General features: G+C 31.0%; 1 protein-coding gene and 1 long non-coding RNA gene across 3 annotated transcripts in view; one reads left to right on the forward strand and one right to left on the reverse strand.

Annotated features, from left to right (window-relative positions):
* The window catches only part of LOC127711112 (uncharacterized), a 34,563-nt gene extending 18,664 nt beyond the window's left edge, over window positions 1-15,899 (reverse strand). For both annotated transcript variants that reach the window (XR_007986506.1, XM_052217066.1), the window contains exons 1-10: window positions 15,823-15,899; window positions 10,644-10,721; window positions 9,916-9,960; window positions 7,996-8,091; window positions 7,099-7,161; window positions 5,851-5,907; window positions 4,791-4,838; window positions 4,317-4,364; window positions 2,527-2,583; window positions 1,537-1,572 (exon numbers count right to left, since the gene is read on the reverse strand). Coding sequence is in view for 1 of the 2 variants with exons in the window: in XM_052217066.1 (XP_052073026.1) it covers window positions 1,537-1,572; window positions 2,527-2,583; window positions 4,317-4,364; window positions 4,791-4,838; window positions 5,851-5,907; window positions 7,099-7,161; window positions 7,996-8,091; window positions 9,916-9,960; window positions 10,644-10,691 (498 nt within the window). In the remaining variant the exon portion in view is untranslated. The remainder of the gene's footprint in view (window positions 1-1,536; window positions 1,573-2,526; window positions 2,584-4,316; window positions 4,365-4,790; window positions 4,839-5,850; window positions 5,908-7,098; window positions 7,162-7,995; window positions 8,092-9,915; window positions 9,961-10,643; window positions 10,722-15,822) is intronic.
* Window positions 1-17,782, forward strand: part of LOC127711450 (uncharacterized) — a 344,411-nt gene that overhangs the window by 106,049 nt on the left and 220,580 nt on the right. The window lies entirely within an intron of this gene.

Genomic DNA, 17,782 nt, shown 5'->3' on the forward strand with positions numbered 1-17,782 from the left:
GCCATACTGACATGTACATAATAAAATATTTCCATACACCAAATATAGCTGACCTATTGCATACAGGTTGCATTTCTGTAAATATTGACAATGCAATTTCCCATAGGAACTCCTTTTACGGCTAAAACTGTACCACTTTTACTATGAAGTTTTGAACAAAATCTTATCCTAGAATTGAAAGTTCATATGCACTACAATTTTTTTCAAAGGTCAAAATATAGGGCTGTGCGGCATATTTTCAACGTTTATATGCCCTGAACTTTTCAGAGTTTAAACTAACACTAATTTTCTTAACTACCCCTACCTCGAATGAAGGGTTACCACAGATTTCAATGTAAACAATATGCACATGTATATTTACTGGTAACATTCCCAAGTTATGTCTCTATGAGATGGAACACAGAGAGCATAACTGGGAACCAGTATGTAAACAAAATTAATTTTCTATGAATATTCTAAATCTCCCCAAAAGAGACGTGGTTTGAGAAACAGCTGTATTTACAAAGTGCAACCTACAGTATTAGAAAAATAGACCAAAACACAAAAACTTTACTTTAACCACTGAACCATGAAAATGAGGTCAAGCTCAGATGACACCTGCCACCTGGACATGTACACCTTACGATCATTCCATCATATAGTAACATGAGTTTAGTATGGGCAGATGATACATTTTAACTGATCCTTGATTATCAGGAGTTATTAAGCTAATATGCTTTGAAATTTGTCGATGCTGTTCCCGAAAGGAATTAATTTGTGAGTCTATCTATGATCCCAAGTTCTCTTCAAGTTTAATTCATTCATAAGTCTTCATACTTATAGAGGATGCAAGGAATCTATCTTTTTCTTAAGGTGTTCCAATATATTTTCTGCAATACCCTTGTATAACATCATACAAGCATTTACCAATTGTTTTATTTTTTGGACAAAATAGGCTCCATGCAATCAATTCTATGTTTATGTGACAAAGACAATGAGTTTTTTGTAAACTGTCGGTGCTTTTCTGTTGCTTGTTAAAGGTGGTTTCTTTAAACAATAATCCTAACTGCAAGAAGATCATACCTACATTGTATTACAGCCTAATAGATAATAAAATAGTCCTTAATTGAACTGTTTATCCTTCGAGCACCTAAATTCATGTTTGAATATTTGAATAGACTGATCTTTAGTTTTGTGAAGCATTTTGTAGAATTGTTTTTCTGTTCTGTTCTTTAGGTCATGGTGTTACATGTATTTTCCTTAGATTTTTTATTGCATCTTGATATTTTTCTACTTTTTTTTTAATAATATACAGTTATCACGTCTGCTACATGTAACATTTATATTTCCCTTTTATCATTTTTATTTTTTATCTTAAGTTATTTTACGATAAATGCCTTTCTCAAATTTGATGTTTTTGTGTACCACATCTTTTGTAAATTCTTCTTCTGTATGACTATGTGATTGTTTCTTTTAGAATTTGAACATATGACATGAAAAAAGCAAGAAAAAAAAATCAAATTTCAAAATTTTAGCTATAGATAGTATAATCCTTACCATATTAAATGGTCTTGCAAATCTTCTACCCTCTGACTAAAAAAAATTTATGGAACCAATTAGAAAATTCTCTACAACCTATATCAGATAAGTATAAACCTTTTGTTCCTTAAATTTTAAAGAGAGCTGTTTTTCACACATGTGAATCTAAAGTAAAAAAAAATCCTGAGTTAGGACTAGGAAAAAATGGACATGGATCAATTTTACAGTCCTTTTATGATTTTAAACGTCATTGTAAGATATTCCTAATGTATAGAGTGCTTATTTATTTGGAAGCATCCAGAAATTTCTTCTACTATTCTCATTAAAATCTGTCACATTTTGTCAAAAAAATAAAGGAAGGTAAGTTTTAGGATAAACTTTGCACAGTGAACAATCATCATATTTTAAACAAAACATTCCTTTTAATCCATTCCAGAAAACCAATGCAATATTTTGGTGATGTAGTATACTTGTGCTTGAAATTATTTATATGTATCGAAAATATTCAACAAAATTACTATCAACATCATATTGAAATATTGTCATCAACAGAGTGCTTTATAAGAATTATAGAAAGGGTACTTTAACATACTGCATGTCCCGTCACTCTATAAACACCTGGAATCTGATTGAACTTCCAAATCCCATCCAGTCATTTTATTAAACTTACAAAGTAGACACATCTTAACTTCAGATAAATGTAGCTTGATTATAAAGCTAATGTTTAAACCTTTTGAGATTTCATAAATACCTTGTTCTAAAAAGATACATTTTAGTTCATTTATATGTTTTGGAGTTTAGTATGACGTCCATTTTCACTGAACTAGTACACATTTTTGTTTAGGGGCCAGCTGAAGCCCGCCACGGGATGCGGGATTTTCTCTCTTTGTTGAAGACCCATTGGTGGCCTTCAGCTGTTTTCTGCTCTTTGGTAAGGTTGTTGTCTCTTTGACACATTCCCCATTTCCGTTCTCAATTTTATATAGATTACAAAATAGTTATATATACCTGAGGATGAGGAGGGTGTATTCTTGGTCTTCCCCGACCTCTACCACTGGGTATTTTCTGCAACATATACAAATTAGGAATCCCATTATATAATAAACTTAGAATAATATCTTACTTTTTTAAATAAATATATAAGACAAAGCTTAGCCCAGGATTATATGACTGCAACGTGTTTGACTTTGATTTGATTTGATTTTTGGTGTTTTAACGCCACTTTTAAACACCGCTTTTGGGCTATTTCGTGGCGGCCAGTTTTTATTGGTGGAGGAAGCCGGGGTGCCCGGAGAAAACTAACGACCTTCGATAGGAAAACTGACAATCCTTTGACCTATAATGGTAACTTTAAATAAATTGTGACTTGGATGGAGATTTGTCTCATTGGCACTCATACCACATCTTATCTATATACAAAGTGCCAAAAAGACAAAGAACAAAAATGAGAACACCAAAACGACGGAGACACAGATAACCAACACATAACACAAAAAACTAAAAAGTACATACATCAACGAACAGCACGAACCCCTAAAAACTGGGGGTGAACTCAGGTGTCCTGGAAGGATGAGCAGTTCCTGCTTCTTGCAAGACACCAGCTGTGTTGCTAGTTATAAGTCATGTCCGGTGAAGTAGGAAAGACATCTATGACAATTCAATGGAGATCATTTAAGGCAGTGGAAATAATTATTCAATTATTCAGTTCAAGATCTGATGTCCTCAGAAAGTAACAGTAATACAAAAAGTCATAAATATGCTGCAATTAAAAGTGGGCATTACATGTCTTGGTGAGCAGCAAAAAAAACACTAAAACTTCAGCAGTTGATAAATTAAAGAAATGTCAAAGTACAAGTGGAAAATCAAGTTTCATACCATCTTGTTATGATCAATATTGTCAGAACAAAAAAATATAATCGCTCGCCTTTACTTTTCAAGCTTCACCTTAAAAATTTGCAAATTAAATTTTTTTTTATTAAAATTTACAAATCGCTTGCTCGCCCCAATTTCTGGAGTGGAAAAATCCATAGAAAAAGAAATTAAATTGGTGTGGCCTAAGAACTGATTGTTCAATGATGTTGTTTACGCCGATTGACCTTGGGTCAACCGGTGTAACTCATTCATAAAAAACAAACTCGAGATTGGCGTATAGGAGAACAATTGATAGTACAAAACTTGTATGTGTATTTGATCAGTAATTTTATCCCATTTGGGTACCAAATATCAGCTCAATTTTTGCATCAAAGGCTATAAACAGAGAGAAAAACTATTATTTTAATAAGATTTGTAAGTTAAAGGGCATGATAAGGTTAAAAGTAGGCCAACTAGATCAAAACTCACATTTGATCTCCGACTACAATTACACTTCAATAACTGATAATAGCAACAAATACTTCCCACAGCTATAACTAATCTTTATCACTGATCAATTAAAATGATGTAAAGGTCAGATGAACCCTGCCAGACATATATGTACACCTTACAACTAATGTTATATAGCTGACCATCAACTAAAAGTAACTTAAAATGTGATGTAATCATGAAATTTTTAAGTTGATCAATGAGTCATGAAAATGAAGTAAAGGTCAGCTGAAGTCAGTCAAACATGAATACATGGGACTACATCATACATGTACTGCCACCAGGTAAGAATTCCTTTGTCTCACATTCAGTGATAGCCAAGACAAAAACAATATGTACTTTTTTAGCTATAATTTTAAGAGCCACGCAAAATATCTATAAGATAAATGGAGGCATTTTCAATAAGTTACTAAATACTTAAATATATGGTATATTACCGGTGGATGAATTCTTGGCCGTCCTACTTTTTTTGGACCATCTGATTTCTACAAATTACAAAAATATGACCAATCTTATGAAAAACTTCTATAAATTATCAATAATTAACAAACCTGAGTTAAATCTATGCAAGCTATATCAAAGCAAAATTATTTGGAATAGTTTGGTTTGGTTTACTTTCTAGTAGAATAAATAGTGTTCAACTTCGGAACTAAAGGCTGCTATGTTGTAAATCTTTTCTTCCATCAGACTGGAACAAGAATTTTCAATCTAAATTTCACATAGGATGACCATTTCAGCCATATTAAATCACCATTGCTTAAACCCAAGGTAGAAGCTTGTGGCATGTTTAACAGTGAAATTAAATATCAATACACGTATTAGCTATGTGTATATGGTAATCAGCAATTAATTAATTACATGACATATTTTAGTATGCATATTATAAAATTTTCTCCAAGATTGTTACTTACAGGTAGTTTGAATGGATTTGGAGGTCTTCCTCTTCCTCTTTTTAATGACTGAAAAAATACATAGGTATATAACCTTGTATCTTGGTGTTAAATCAAAAATTAAGTTAAATATTACTGGAATCTTTATTTAAATCTTATTCATATGCTGTAACGTTCTAATACACTTGAAGCACAAACCCCCCTCCGAAAAAAATATCAAGAGAAATAAACTGATTGCTTCAATGGAACCGAAATATCTTGTCTAAATTTCCATGTTTCTTTTAAATGTAGCCAATATTTTGTTAAAGGCCTTTAATATTCCTTGTCTCTTAAAAGTCAAACATGAACAGAACATTTTAATTTAACAAATTTCAAACATTCATGGCAGAAAGCAATCAATGACAACCACAGGATTAGAAGCTCCTGAAATTATCACAAAACATTGAAGCTAATACTATCAATAAATCTAATAAATTATAATATGTCCTGTTATAGCAGACAAATAACTACAAATATAAAGTCAAAAGTTGACAGCTTCACACCCAAATTCTGAGTTAAATGATAAAAAGGAGTCAAATCTCTTAGCTGAGGTTTCAATGCTCATGAAAATGACAACAAATAAAATGAATAACCGGAGCACAATTTTTATGCAAATTGGACGTAATATTTGTTTGAAGATAAACAGTATATAAATAACACATAGCTGAGAGGGTGATAGAGTAGATTGGTACCCCGAGAAAACATTGTCAACTGAGGCGAAGCCAAGGTTGACAATGTCTTTTCGAGGGGTAACAATCTGCTCTATCATCCTCTCAGATATGTGTTATTTAATTTATTATACTGAATGTTCTGTTATTACTGTCTATTAAATTTCAAACTCAAAGTAATAAACTATGACGTCTTGTACATAATCATCCGTATTTAATAAAGCGCACACTTGATCAAGTGTCTCCGTGAAGGGTAATAGAGTATTTACCATAGGATAGAGTAAATTGTCTACCTCATATTAACCAATCAAAATCTGGCATTTTGACATGAAATATAATAATGTTATATGATATATTTTTGGTATTACACATACTGGGGTAACTAACATAAAATCTGTTTTCCTTTCACTGTCTGATTGTTGTACATCATCCTGAAAATAAACAAGTTACAATATCAATCAATATTTATTATAGTGTATGCAACAGGACATTGTAGCATTAAAACATTTGATGCTTTCTGAAATTGATTGACAGTCAAAAAAAATTGTAATCAATGTTATAACTTCGGATAATTATGAACATGTGAGAAAACTTTAACATGAATGTACAGGTAATTTCCAAATGTCAGCTTACGTGACAAAATTTTTTTTAAGATTGATTAATGGGTGATTTTGTAAAGTACAATATTTACATGCATGTTCAGGACTATAACATATTGGTAAAATATGTGGTTGTATTTACACTGCTTTGTAATAGACCAACATGCTGAGTCTGACTATTAACACCCTAGTTCACAAGGAAACAGTTTGTGGGAAGACAAAGAGAAAACCAAAGGCCTCATTTATCTTAACAATAAACAAAAAACATTTATAGCAGACAGCAGCAAATGATAACCACTGGATTACAAGCTCCTGAAACTATCACAAAAGATTGAAGTGAATAATATCAAACAAATGTAGCCACATTTGTACACCAGAATTATATTTGTCTATTCATATCAAGTCAATATCTTTTTCTACCATAAAATGTGGTCAACTATTTTTGGTGACATGGTATATTCTGAAATCAGACAGGCATATATTTTCCTAAATAAAATATGAAAAAAGATCATTCTTATTTACATAGCAGTATCATGATTGATAAGTAATAGTTCCAGCTTTTATCAATCGAACCATACAATAAAACATAATTAAACAGCAGTGGCATGATATCAATGGCTCCAGGCAACAAAATCAAAACAAATAATCAGGAACCTCATCAGTGATTGTCTTAAGTCATATCTTATGAGTGCTTATAAACTTGTCAGTGGCAGATCAATGTTTTCAAAAAGTGGGAGGGAGAACCATGAAGAGTTCAGGAATGTTTGTTCTGTAAAAAAAAAAGGAGAAACTTAAGAACAAACTTTTGCCCCTTAAGGAAGTGGACCCCTTAAATCTGCACCAATTATCACTCCTGCTTTTGACTTAATGTTAATAAGGAACTATATACATGATAGTATTCAGTTGTTTAGACTTCATCATAAACAAAACCGACAACAACAGAACACTGAATGTTTATCTTCGTGTTTTATCCCCTTAAAACTATATTGACTATCCTTAAACACCAATTAAATGTGTACTAACAAGTTTTTTAGGAGTATCTGATTTCCTTGGTCTTCCACGTCCAGTGCTGGTAGGTTCTTGTAACTGTAAATATAACATAAAAAACCAATGTATACCAATAGAATTAAATTGGTTAAAATTTAAGATATATGTTTTTCAGTAACCTTACAATTTTTTTCATGAAAATGAATTATTTTTGTTCTGTTATAAGAGTTATTCTTATTTTATATATTCAAATTCGGTTTCATGTATGATTTCTAGTAAGATTAAATATAAACAATTGTTGAAACCAAATGAATTTGCCACAATTTTTATTTTCATTAGCCCTATTTTTCGCTCATGCAACAAAAAGTTGGGAAAAACAACTGTTGATAACATCTCCACCATGAAATAATTATTTATAGAAATGTTTATCAAGGCAATCAATCAACTGAATGTGTAAGATTGGAGATAATTGATATTGATAACTAAATAGGAAAGTTTAGCATCCATGCAACTGAAATTTAACATTGGAATAATAAATTTGTGTAACAGCATATATTCCAAATTCTAATATGAAGTGCTGCTTTCGCTTTATAATCAATAGCATGTTTAAATGATAGATATATCTATATGAAGGTACAGGTATTTTATGCTAATACTCTGGATAAAATTTGAATATAACAGCCCACTGGCTATGAGAAAGTTCCAACAAAGCTATGGCTTACATGAATTATTTCTTAATCATTAAAAGCTTTAATCCATTTGTAAACACACAGGTGAAAAAAAGAAAACAATTTTCTGGCTACCTTCTTACATAATCCATGACTGTTTTTTTAAACTGAATTTTATAAGTAGAAATAAAATCATTGCATAACGGTTCTGTTAGTACAACCTATTTCAAGGTTCACACTTTGTCTATACTTAAATAGGACATACCTGTGGATCGGGAAGCTCTGAATCGGTTGAGGTTGACTCCTCCAGGATTAGTTTTGGGGTTTCAGTAACAGAAATATCATCATCATCATCTGGTAACTAAGTGGATTGAAAATATATGGATCACGTACAACATGCAAGGAATGTAAATAATGAGTACCAGTATATTATGTTTAGTATTGCTAACAATGTTATATTTATTTTAAGTTTCAAATCTGGTATTACCCTCTTTCCTATTTACACTATCTATCAAATTTATCTATTCTTTTATAATTCTGATCAGAACTGTTTCATTTTTCATTTTAAAGTCATTTGAAAAGACTTTCTGGTAATTATAATGTTAGGAAATTATTGAACAAATGCAAATACTGAACTAGGTCCTTTGTGCACATCTTTTACATTTATATGAATCCATAAAGTACAATCAACAAATGAAAACTTTGGCTATTATTAACTTTCAGGTTTTGTTGCCAAAGGTTACAGATTGTGACCTTGATAAACAATCAACACAGAAGCAAGGATATTGAGTACGATGAGCATATTTTAATAAGGGAGATAATAGAGCTTGGTTTATTTGTTTTATATTTAAATATTTTGACATGCATTCCCATTTGATAATTAACTTTTATCATAACAGTTGTTAAATGATTTGGTGTAATATAACTTTTCTTTCAAACTGGTTAATACTACTTCTTTCAACGTTTGTTTACCTTTTCTTCCATCACAGTTTTCCCCTTTACACTTGCTTAATTTCTAACACTGAAAAGCTGATAGTGAATTGTACGAAAAAATATGAATTCAATAGCAGAACATTTCCTGAAGATTTGGACAAAAATAAAGGATTTTTAGTTGAAAGTAGTACAATGTATATGGACATGTGTTTTATAAAAAAAAAAAAAAAAGCCATTTAGTTCATTAAAACATATTCATATTTTTGTTAAATTAGAGGTATCATATGACTTTCACATTGAAGTATCACTCCTTAGTGTTGATTTCTGAATAGGACTAATAGTTTGTACATTGTATGCAATTCCAAGAAATCAACTAATCTTATAATGCTTTAGTGCCATCTGGTGCAAAAAAAAGTCCAGATATATATGCATTGATGATGATAATACTTGTAATGCGATATCAATATGAACCCTGCTTTGTACTAGACCGGCTTTTTAACTTATTTGCTTGCTCACAAGGTAACAGTCAACAGGAAGACATGCCCCCCTTCCCAAACACATTATTCTGACTTCGAGTCAACCAGTCTTTGGGCTTACTCTTTAATGCTGTATGCATGGAGGAACAGCAGCAAATACTAGTTTTAAAATCTTTGGTTTGACCCAGAAATAGATCAAACCTTGGACTTAAGGCAACATACTACCACTATACCATCCAGGCTGTGTCTGTGCATTGATCAAATGTACTGGTTTACTGACAAATGCATCAATTAACTAACAAATGTACTGGTTTACTGACAAATGCATCAATTAACTAACAAATGAAGTGTTTTACAGAAAAATGTCCATGTCTTAGCTTTAAACTAAATATGAAATCTGCTTGTGAATCATCAGTCAATTTCTGTAGACATTATTTACTTTGAACTTTGAACATCAAACAATGTATTGGCTAAATGTCACAATTTTCTCCAAAGCATTTCTTCTGAATTATTTTTATACTCTGCTATGTAAAGGAAATAACTGCATGGACTTGGCTGCATGAATATATGCAATACTTTGCATATGCACAACTCTCAAAAATAGCGAAATATAACCCCAAAAATTTTGATTTGTTGGCTGTAAAATAAATCATTAGCTAGTGTGTGAGCAATTCTGATTCTATGAATCATTCACAATAAATTCTTAAATATTTAGACAGTTTTCTTCATTAACTCAAAGTATAAGTTGTCTTAAATCCATTGTCCAATCAACCTACCTCTTCAATACCAATCACTGGTTCTGGTTCTGAGATGAGATTTGTCTAAATAGAAATAAATTTAGTTCATCATGTATGTCAATCCATGAATCAATTTACATCATTTCATTATCAGATGAAAATAAATAGTTGGCAAATATTTTCCCCATAATCAGACAAAAACTACACATTGAACAAGTAAAAAATTAAAACACGAGAAAGACACCCTTGAAGGAAAACACAGAATTTCAAAATCATTAAATATTATACATCTATCGCACCAATTATTTCCATTGAAGCATAGGTAGGGCTCTTTGTAAGATTTTTGATGAGAAAAATGAGGTAAATGACAAATTTCTTTTTTTCAGCCAGATCATCATTTATATATAAAAGCAACAGATCTACTTTAAAAATCTATTCACAGGTATCCTTAAATATCTATATTTAATAAGAATTCAGAAACTTTTAAATATTTCAGTTTTCTGTTTAACTATAAGGCAAATATTCTAAGGTAAACATTAATTCAAATTATCTACACCTTCAAAGTCATAATTCAGTTTAAATCCTTTAATAAACAATATTTTTTGTATGACATATTCCCTTACTTCACCTTGACCTTATCACTGATTATGAAGCACAATTATCATCTATTGAAAATTGGTTTGATTGATTGATTGTTGTTTGCTTAAAGTTAAAGAAGCAAATTACTGAATAGAGAAAACATTGTTTTGCATAAACAAGAAACTTACATCATTGTCTAAGTCTTCAATTTCATCCTGACAGTTTGTAACATCCATTTTAAGACCTAGGCTAGGTAATTAAACTATCTACAATCAAATAAGCAAGCCAACATTAGAGAAACACCTATCATATTTTCCAACTTGGTGTAGGATTTCTTGTAAAGTTCCTGTATCATTGAAAATGGCTAATAACAAACTTTTTATGGTTATCATTGGTGTTACGGCAGTGTACAAATGTATATGTATGTATTTGCTGTACATGTAGATAACAAATCTTGTTTATTGCTTTTACAATTTCAAACATAAAGGGGATAAATTATATAAAAGCACTCTATAAAGTATAAACCTCATTTTGGATGACCTAGTTCCAAAAGTTTATATTTCATAAATGATAAACACTTATTTAATTATATTGTCATAAGTTTTGTTTGATATAATTGATATAAACAATGGAAACATGTCATCATGGAGACAGATCTGCTGGGGTCTGTACAACCAGCAATGGCAAGACATTTGGAAAGAACAACATAAATCCATATTACTTAGCTTTAATCATAGACCTCATCACTATATTATGTCTGACATTACTGGACATTAAAATTTTGACTTCAAAAGAGAAAAATGTTTTACACCACAAAAATATAAGTTATTGTTGTATGACATCAATATTTCAAGTGTGGAAGATTTCAAAAGTGATAAGGTTAGTAGACAACTTTCACACTGGCCATACCTGCCAACCCTCCCGCACAAACGAAGAAATTCCGGAAATCACCCACTTGCTAGTATGCTACCACACGGGAGTATAGAATCTCCCGCATTCAGATATTTTAACCCAGAATGACTCACGTTCGTATTTCTCTTTTTCTTTACTAATAACAGAAATAAACAAACAATGGGCAATCATTTGAAAACATTCGTGATAAGTTTTTATGTTCGATTTATCTGTGATCAAAAATCATTTCTGTCATGACAACAAGAAAGAGATATTTGTCATGAACAAGTGGCAGTGTAAATCAAAGTGATGGAGATCTAGAATACTCATGGAAAGATTGGAAGAGTAGTTTGAATAATTTCAAATTATATTTAGGTATGATGTATGTGGACAAAAAGGAACATTACCAGTAATATAGCACTATTGCTGACTATTGCATTAACTGCAGTACTTTTGAAGGATAAGCACTTTTTCAGTAGATAAAATATGCTATAAATTTTAAATGGGAATCAATGTCAGATAGCAGATCCCTTAAATGGCACAACAATTTTATTTAAATTGCAATTTCATATCTTAACCAAATAATGTTCCCTATTACATGTTTCACCTTTTACATTTTATCTTTAGATAAAGAAGAGAAATTTATAAATAAAATATTCTTCTAATAAATTTATCAATTATCCTTGTAGAACATGGATGCAAAAGATAGACTTGAAACTAAGATCTTTATCATGTTTATTGTCTCCAAAAATAATTTATAAATGTTGTTTTGGGGGCATTTTGTAAGTTGAAACATAGGTTTACTATTTTTCTCCTCTATAAATTAAATTGCTTATTGATTTTGAAAACAATTATCATGATTATATGACACTGTAGATCAAAAGTTGTAAAGTGTATTTCAATACACCAGTTTCACATTTAACTGCGCATGTCTAATCTTATAAGCCAAACTATGAAATCTTGCGATAATTACCGAGAGTTCATCAACTGGGGGCTAACGGTTGATAAGCAGTGATCATGCAGACTTGGAAAAAACAATCATCTGATTGTTTGCGTTTACATGTCCAAGCAACATGAGCATCATTTGAATCAAAATATAAAAAATTATATTGACGAGACAACTTTATTAACAATGACACATTAAAAGATTTTAAAACGGACTACTGCTGTGTTGTTGGTTGCAGTAATATATGATCTGATATGCCGCCTGGCTTTAATTGTACCTTTAATTGTCACGAATTCACGCTGAGGTCGTTCACTTAACGGGAAGAATAGATTAGATAAGCGGGGCTTACTTCATATACATAGTATTAGGTCATAAATTAAGAAGTCAATTAACACCTTAGCCATGTGGAATCCTCTTTTTACCTTGTACAATCTCACCAGGTGACAATTGATAAAAACGTACCCTTTTCTACACAGTTACTGAAAAAGGGCGACCATTTGATTAGTTTATTCAACTTTTGTACACAATTGTTTCCTGCATTTTGTGTTGCAGATTATTCTTTTCCATCCTGCCTTGGTCATAATTATTTATTTTTAACTCCTACTAGAATATCAATTTTCTAACCCCCTCTCCCTGAAAATCAAATGGTCATCCCCTAATACAGATGTTTAAAATGTTTACCCTGGTACCTAATTTACACTGAGATATCATGGCCAGTACGGTTAATGCCACTGGGAATATTTTAATAATTTAGGAGGAGGGTCATTCAACAGTTTGATATTATTTTATGGTAAAGCGTGGTAGATACAGGATATTCAATTACTTTTAATGACATGAAAACTGATAAAGTTGAAATATGTAGAACATTACTCTGGCCGCTGGCACTGAACATCTGCTTAGACGAGGTCGATCATGAACATAGCTTAGAAATTAAAATGGTATTGAATGCATTGTATTATAGTGTAATGTTTGAAAATTGAAGATAAATAAAACCTGTATTTCTGATACGTATTTTAAAACTGCCTTATATCTCACTTCATTATCATGACAGTTTTAAACATCACTGATGCAGAAATATTTGAAACAAATGTACATACAAATAAGAATATGTGGTATGAGTGCCAATGAGACAACTCTCAATCCAAGTCACAATGTATAAAAAGTTAACAATTATTGGTCAAAGTACGGTCTTCAACACGGAGCCAGGGCCCTGTCTACTATATGTCTATTACAATTAACAGGAAAGTGTTCTATTTTATGTTATATGCCATGTATGCTAAACAGGATAAAACGCATGGTGACTCAATTTTTTCTGCTGGTATTCTGATAAGAGCTATCTTCTCACATTTTATTTTGAAATTCTATCATTCATTTTACCTTCAAATATTCATATAATGATACCTTAAAGCCTATGTAAAAAAATATTTAAGAAAAACTGGGAATTGATACTGGAACAGAACTGAAATTAAATGTATTTCTTATGTTTAGATTGTTTTCTTTTTATCAAAATATTTTTCTATTTTCACGAAAAATCAAACTGACATACAGCAATGTACATAGTGCAATTACAAGATTAATACTTTTTAAACTCATAAACACAACTGTTATGAACTCTTTACAGCAACAGGATGACTTATTTTCTCGTTTGAATTGTTTTGTGTCGTGACCTTTTAGAGCTTACTATTCGGTATAGATTTTCTCATTGTCGAGGGCTGTATGGTGACATATGGTTGCTTTCATCTGTCATTTGGCTCTGGTGAATAGTAGTCTCATTTGCAATCACACCACATCTTTTTATTTTAAATTTATGTTATTCTCTGTATAAACGGTCAAACTATTTATTCGGAATATATAAGATAAACGATTATTAATATATATCGTAAAATTGAATAATCTCCAGCATACACCACGAGAGAGAGTGATGTGTATTATCGGTTGATTTATTATTGTGTTGCTAAATATCAGAGTCAATTTGATGTAGCCCCCTGCCACGTATGATATCTTTAATTATCGTGGGATTTAAACTCAAACGCGTACAAGATTCCGAGATCAGCGTTGATAAGTCGCTTATGTGAAACTGGTCTATTAAATTTTTAATTTAATATTTTCCGATAAAGGGCATTGAAAATATACTTTTTGAACATAACAAATTTAAAAACTTATTTTATTGAAATGGGGATTCATTCTTAATTGCAAAAGTACACTTCCTGTATTCAATACTTGAATACCTTTTTATATATGCATATTTCATATTTTGTCTTTTCTTTTGAAAAAAAAAGATCTGGTTAGTTATTAATCATTTATCTTTCAGACATAATTTATAGAATAACCGTATGTAGTGTAGATCAAAAGTAATAGGCAATGAAAAAATCTATCATTTCTATATATCAAACATCTAATATATAATTTCAGTATTCAATATTGAGGTCAAGTATTTGTGTATTGAGATGTATAATGAAGGGTCTGATTAATTATGTAAGACTGAGGTTGATTAGTAAATTGGTTAATATGATTGACATTTAAGGAGGTTGGACATTGTAATTAGGCCCCACCTTGTTTCTGATTGTTTGATGATCAGGCAGTTGTCTATCAAACTGGTACTGTATATGTTTCATTACTCTTACCTCATATTAAAATGACAAAAATAGCCTGCAAATTGACAAAACTTAAAAGATAAACATACTTGAATGAACTGCTACAAAGATATAACCCTAATTATTCACAGTACATATATGCATATGTACACAGACAGATATGAGAAATATAGGGAAATATATTTTAAGTGTGTATACATTTTGTAGATTTAGTAGCTAACCTGTGCTACTTTCTGTTTGGGAGGCCGGTGCCTTAGGAAAGACTGGAACAATGAATATTCCTTTAGCACATAGTTTATGTTCAGTCAACTTTTGATTGATTCTGGTGGTCTTTATGATGTTAAAAGACGTGCTACATGTATATGTGAAACTCACAATAAGGCAGTGGAGACTAAAAAATACAAAATCGATTGGGTTTTAGATTATAACAACATGAACAATGTCAATGGACTGTCATAGCTGAGGGAGGGGGGAGATCTCCATCATTGAAGGTTTCAGAGGTTGGCAGATATGCATTGGCACATTTTACAGTACATTTCAAATGTCACAATATTTATGTCATAACGTCACAGTAAGAGTTGATTGTTCAATGACAATTAATTACTCCATTTTGGGTAAATCATAAAAAGGAACTTGAAATTGGTCTTATTAATGACCTAGAGGAATCGGGGATTAAAAATGCCAATTGAAATTTATATATCATATATTTCATAGCTTGAAGAAATACTGCCAATAATGTCGTTTGGACGAAAAAATACAAAACATGACGGGTCATTCATCGATTGATACCAGAAGAAAGTCTCTTTTCTGGAGGCTGCAAAAAGGGGGAGGTGTCTGCATGTTTATATACAGCTTGTTCTTACGCATAGAGTGTAATTTCGAAATACATTTTTGTCAGATTAAGTTTCATGCACGCAATGAATATTTAAGCATTACCATGCAAGAAAATTAACGAGAAATCTGTCTACAAAACCACAAGACTGTTTGTTGTGATGCAGGAATATCAGCGAAACTTTCCAACAGGTGGCGTACGAAGTAAACTTCCGTCAGAGTAAATTTCTTTGGCGGCAAATATGAATTGATGATTGTGGTGAAAACGTGTTTACCGATCAAATCAGTTTAGTTTGAATTAAGCATGTCTCATAACAATAACATGAGAAATGTTCGCTTAAATGTATTAAAAAATCATGATTTGTTAATCCATCTTTAAGGTCAAGGAACAGAAATTTCAAAATGGGCCTTCTTTTGCTTTACAATTCAATTCAATATTTATTGGAAAGAGCACAATAGAGGCGTGATCCAAATACAGACAATAATAATATGAAATATAGATGCATGTAACAGCAAGTCATAAGTAAATTCTATAGATACCATAACATTCTAAGTATATTCTATGATGAATACCATTACATTCTAAACTCATATTAATACCATTAAACATATACATCACGATTATTCTCAATTTTCATAACCCTACTTAAAAACACAATCACCTATATAAGATATATGTGTATATGCACAAACTACTATAAAGGATTATTATCTGATGAAACAGTATGGTGGTCTCTCAAATCAAGAGCTTCTTCAATACTGACATACAACTAGATTTTAGTTCTTTTTCAGACATAGGATTTAACATTTTGATAAAATTTTCAGCCAAATTATTTGTGTTAATATCATTGATTTTATATTTAGATCTAATTTTGTTATATTGAGGACATTCAATCAAGAAATGTATCTCATTTTCAATTTTTCCCGGAGTGTGCAAAATGTACAAAATCTCTCATTAGAGGGTATTATTGGTTTTGCATACCTACCAGTTTCTATTGCTAATGAGTGTGCACTTATTCTTATTTAGTGAGTTTTTTCTAAGATATTTAGGAACATTAAAGTTCAAATATTCTTGTTGTTTAAATTTAGTATAAATTTTACTAAAAAATAAAAGTTAGTTTCCATCTTTTATCTTAGATAGTTCGAATATAATTTTATTTTTGTAGAAATCTTCTAGTTTCTGTTTGAAATTACTATTACAATGCTTGTTTAAGGGTATTCCAATATTTTAATAATTCACATAATTTATTAGACCATGAATTTTCTCTATTTGTGAGAGTTTTGTCCACTTCAAAAGCAGCCTTGAGAATTTCATGTGGACCACCAGACCGTTCACCAATATCACTGAGACGCACATAGTATTTATACATAAGTTGATAACATTTAATGCTAATAGGTAATGTGCCCAATTCGCACCGCACTGCTAGATTGGAAGACTTTCCACGAACCCCAAGTATGTTTTTAAATATGGAGTGTTGTGTTTTTTCTAATTTACTTTTGTCTAATGCTTCAAAATTTGGTTTGAATTCTGATATCCATACTTCTGATCCATAAGTTAAAATAGGAATTATCATTGAATTAAAAAGCTGAAGCCAAGTTTTAACAGACAAGTTTTCACTATATGGGAGTTTATACTTTAATGCAAAATATGCTTTTTTTAGCTTTATCTGAGAGGCTTGACACTGCCTGTATAAATTTTCCAAAGCTATGAAAATCAACTCCTAAGTATTTATAACAATCAACGATTTCAATTGCATTAGATCTGTAATAAAAGTACAAGTTTTCTTTATTTACTTTATTTTTAGAGAAAATTATAATTTTTGTTTTCTTAAAGTTCACATCCAGTTTCCATTCAGCACTATATTTTTGCAAAGAATCAAGAGAGTTCTGGAGACCAGCTGCAGATTCAGATATCAATAATAAATCATCAGCATACAATGAATGGTTCACTTTTTGATCATGTAAATCCACTGCACTAGTTGAGTTTGTATCTAAGTATTTTCCTATGTCATCAACAAATATATTAAATAAAGTTGGACTTAAACTGTCTCCTTGTTTGACTCCC

The sequence above is a fragment of the Mytilus californianus genome, unplaced genomic scaffold (genome assembly GCF_021869535.1).
Source record: "Mytilus californianus isolate M0D057914Y unplaced genomic scaffold, xbMytCali1.0.p SCAF_1, whole genome shotgun sequence".
In the NCBI taxonomy this organism is placed as follows: domain Eukaryota; kingdom Metazoa; phylum Mollusca; class Bivalvia; order Mytilida; family Mytilidae; genus Mytilus; species Mytilus californianus.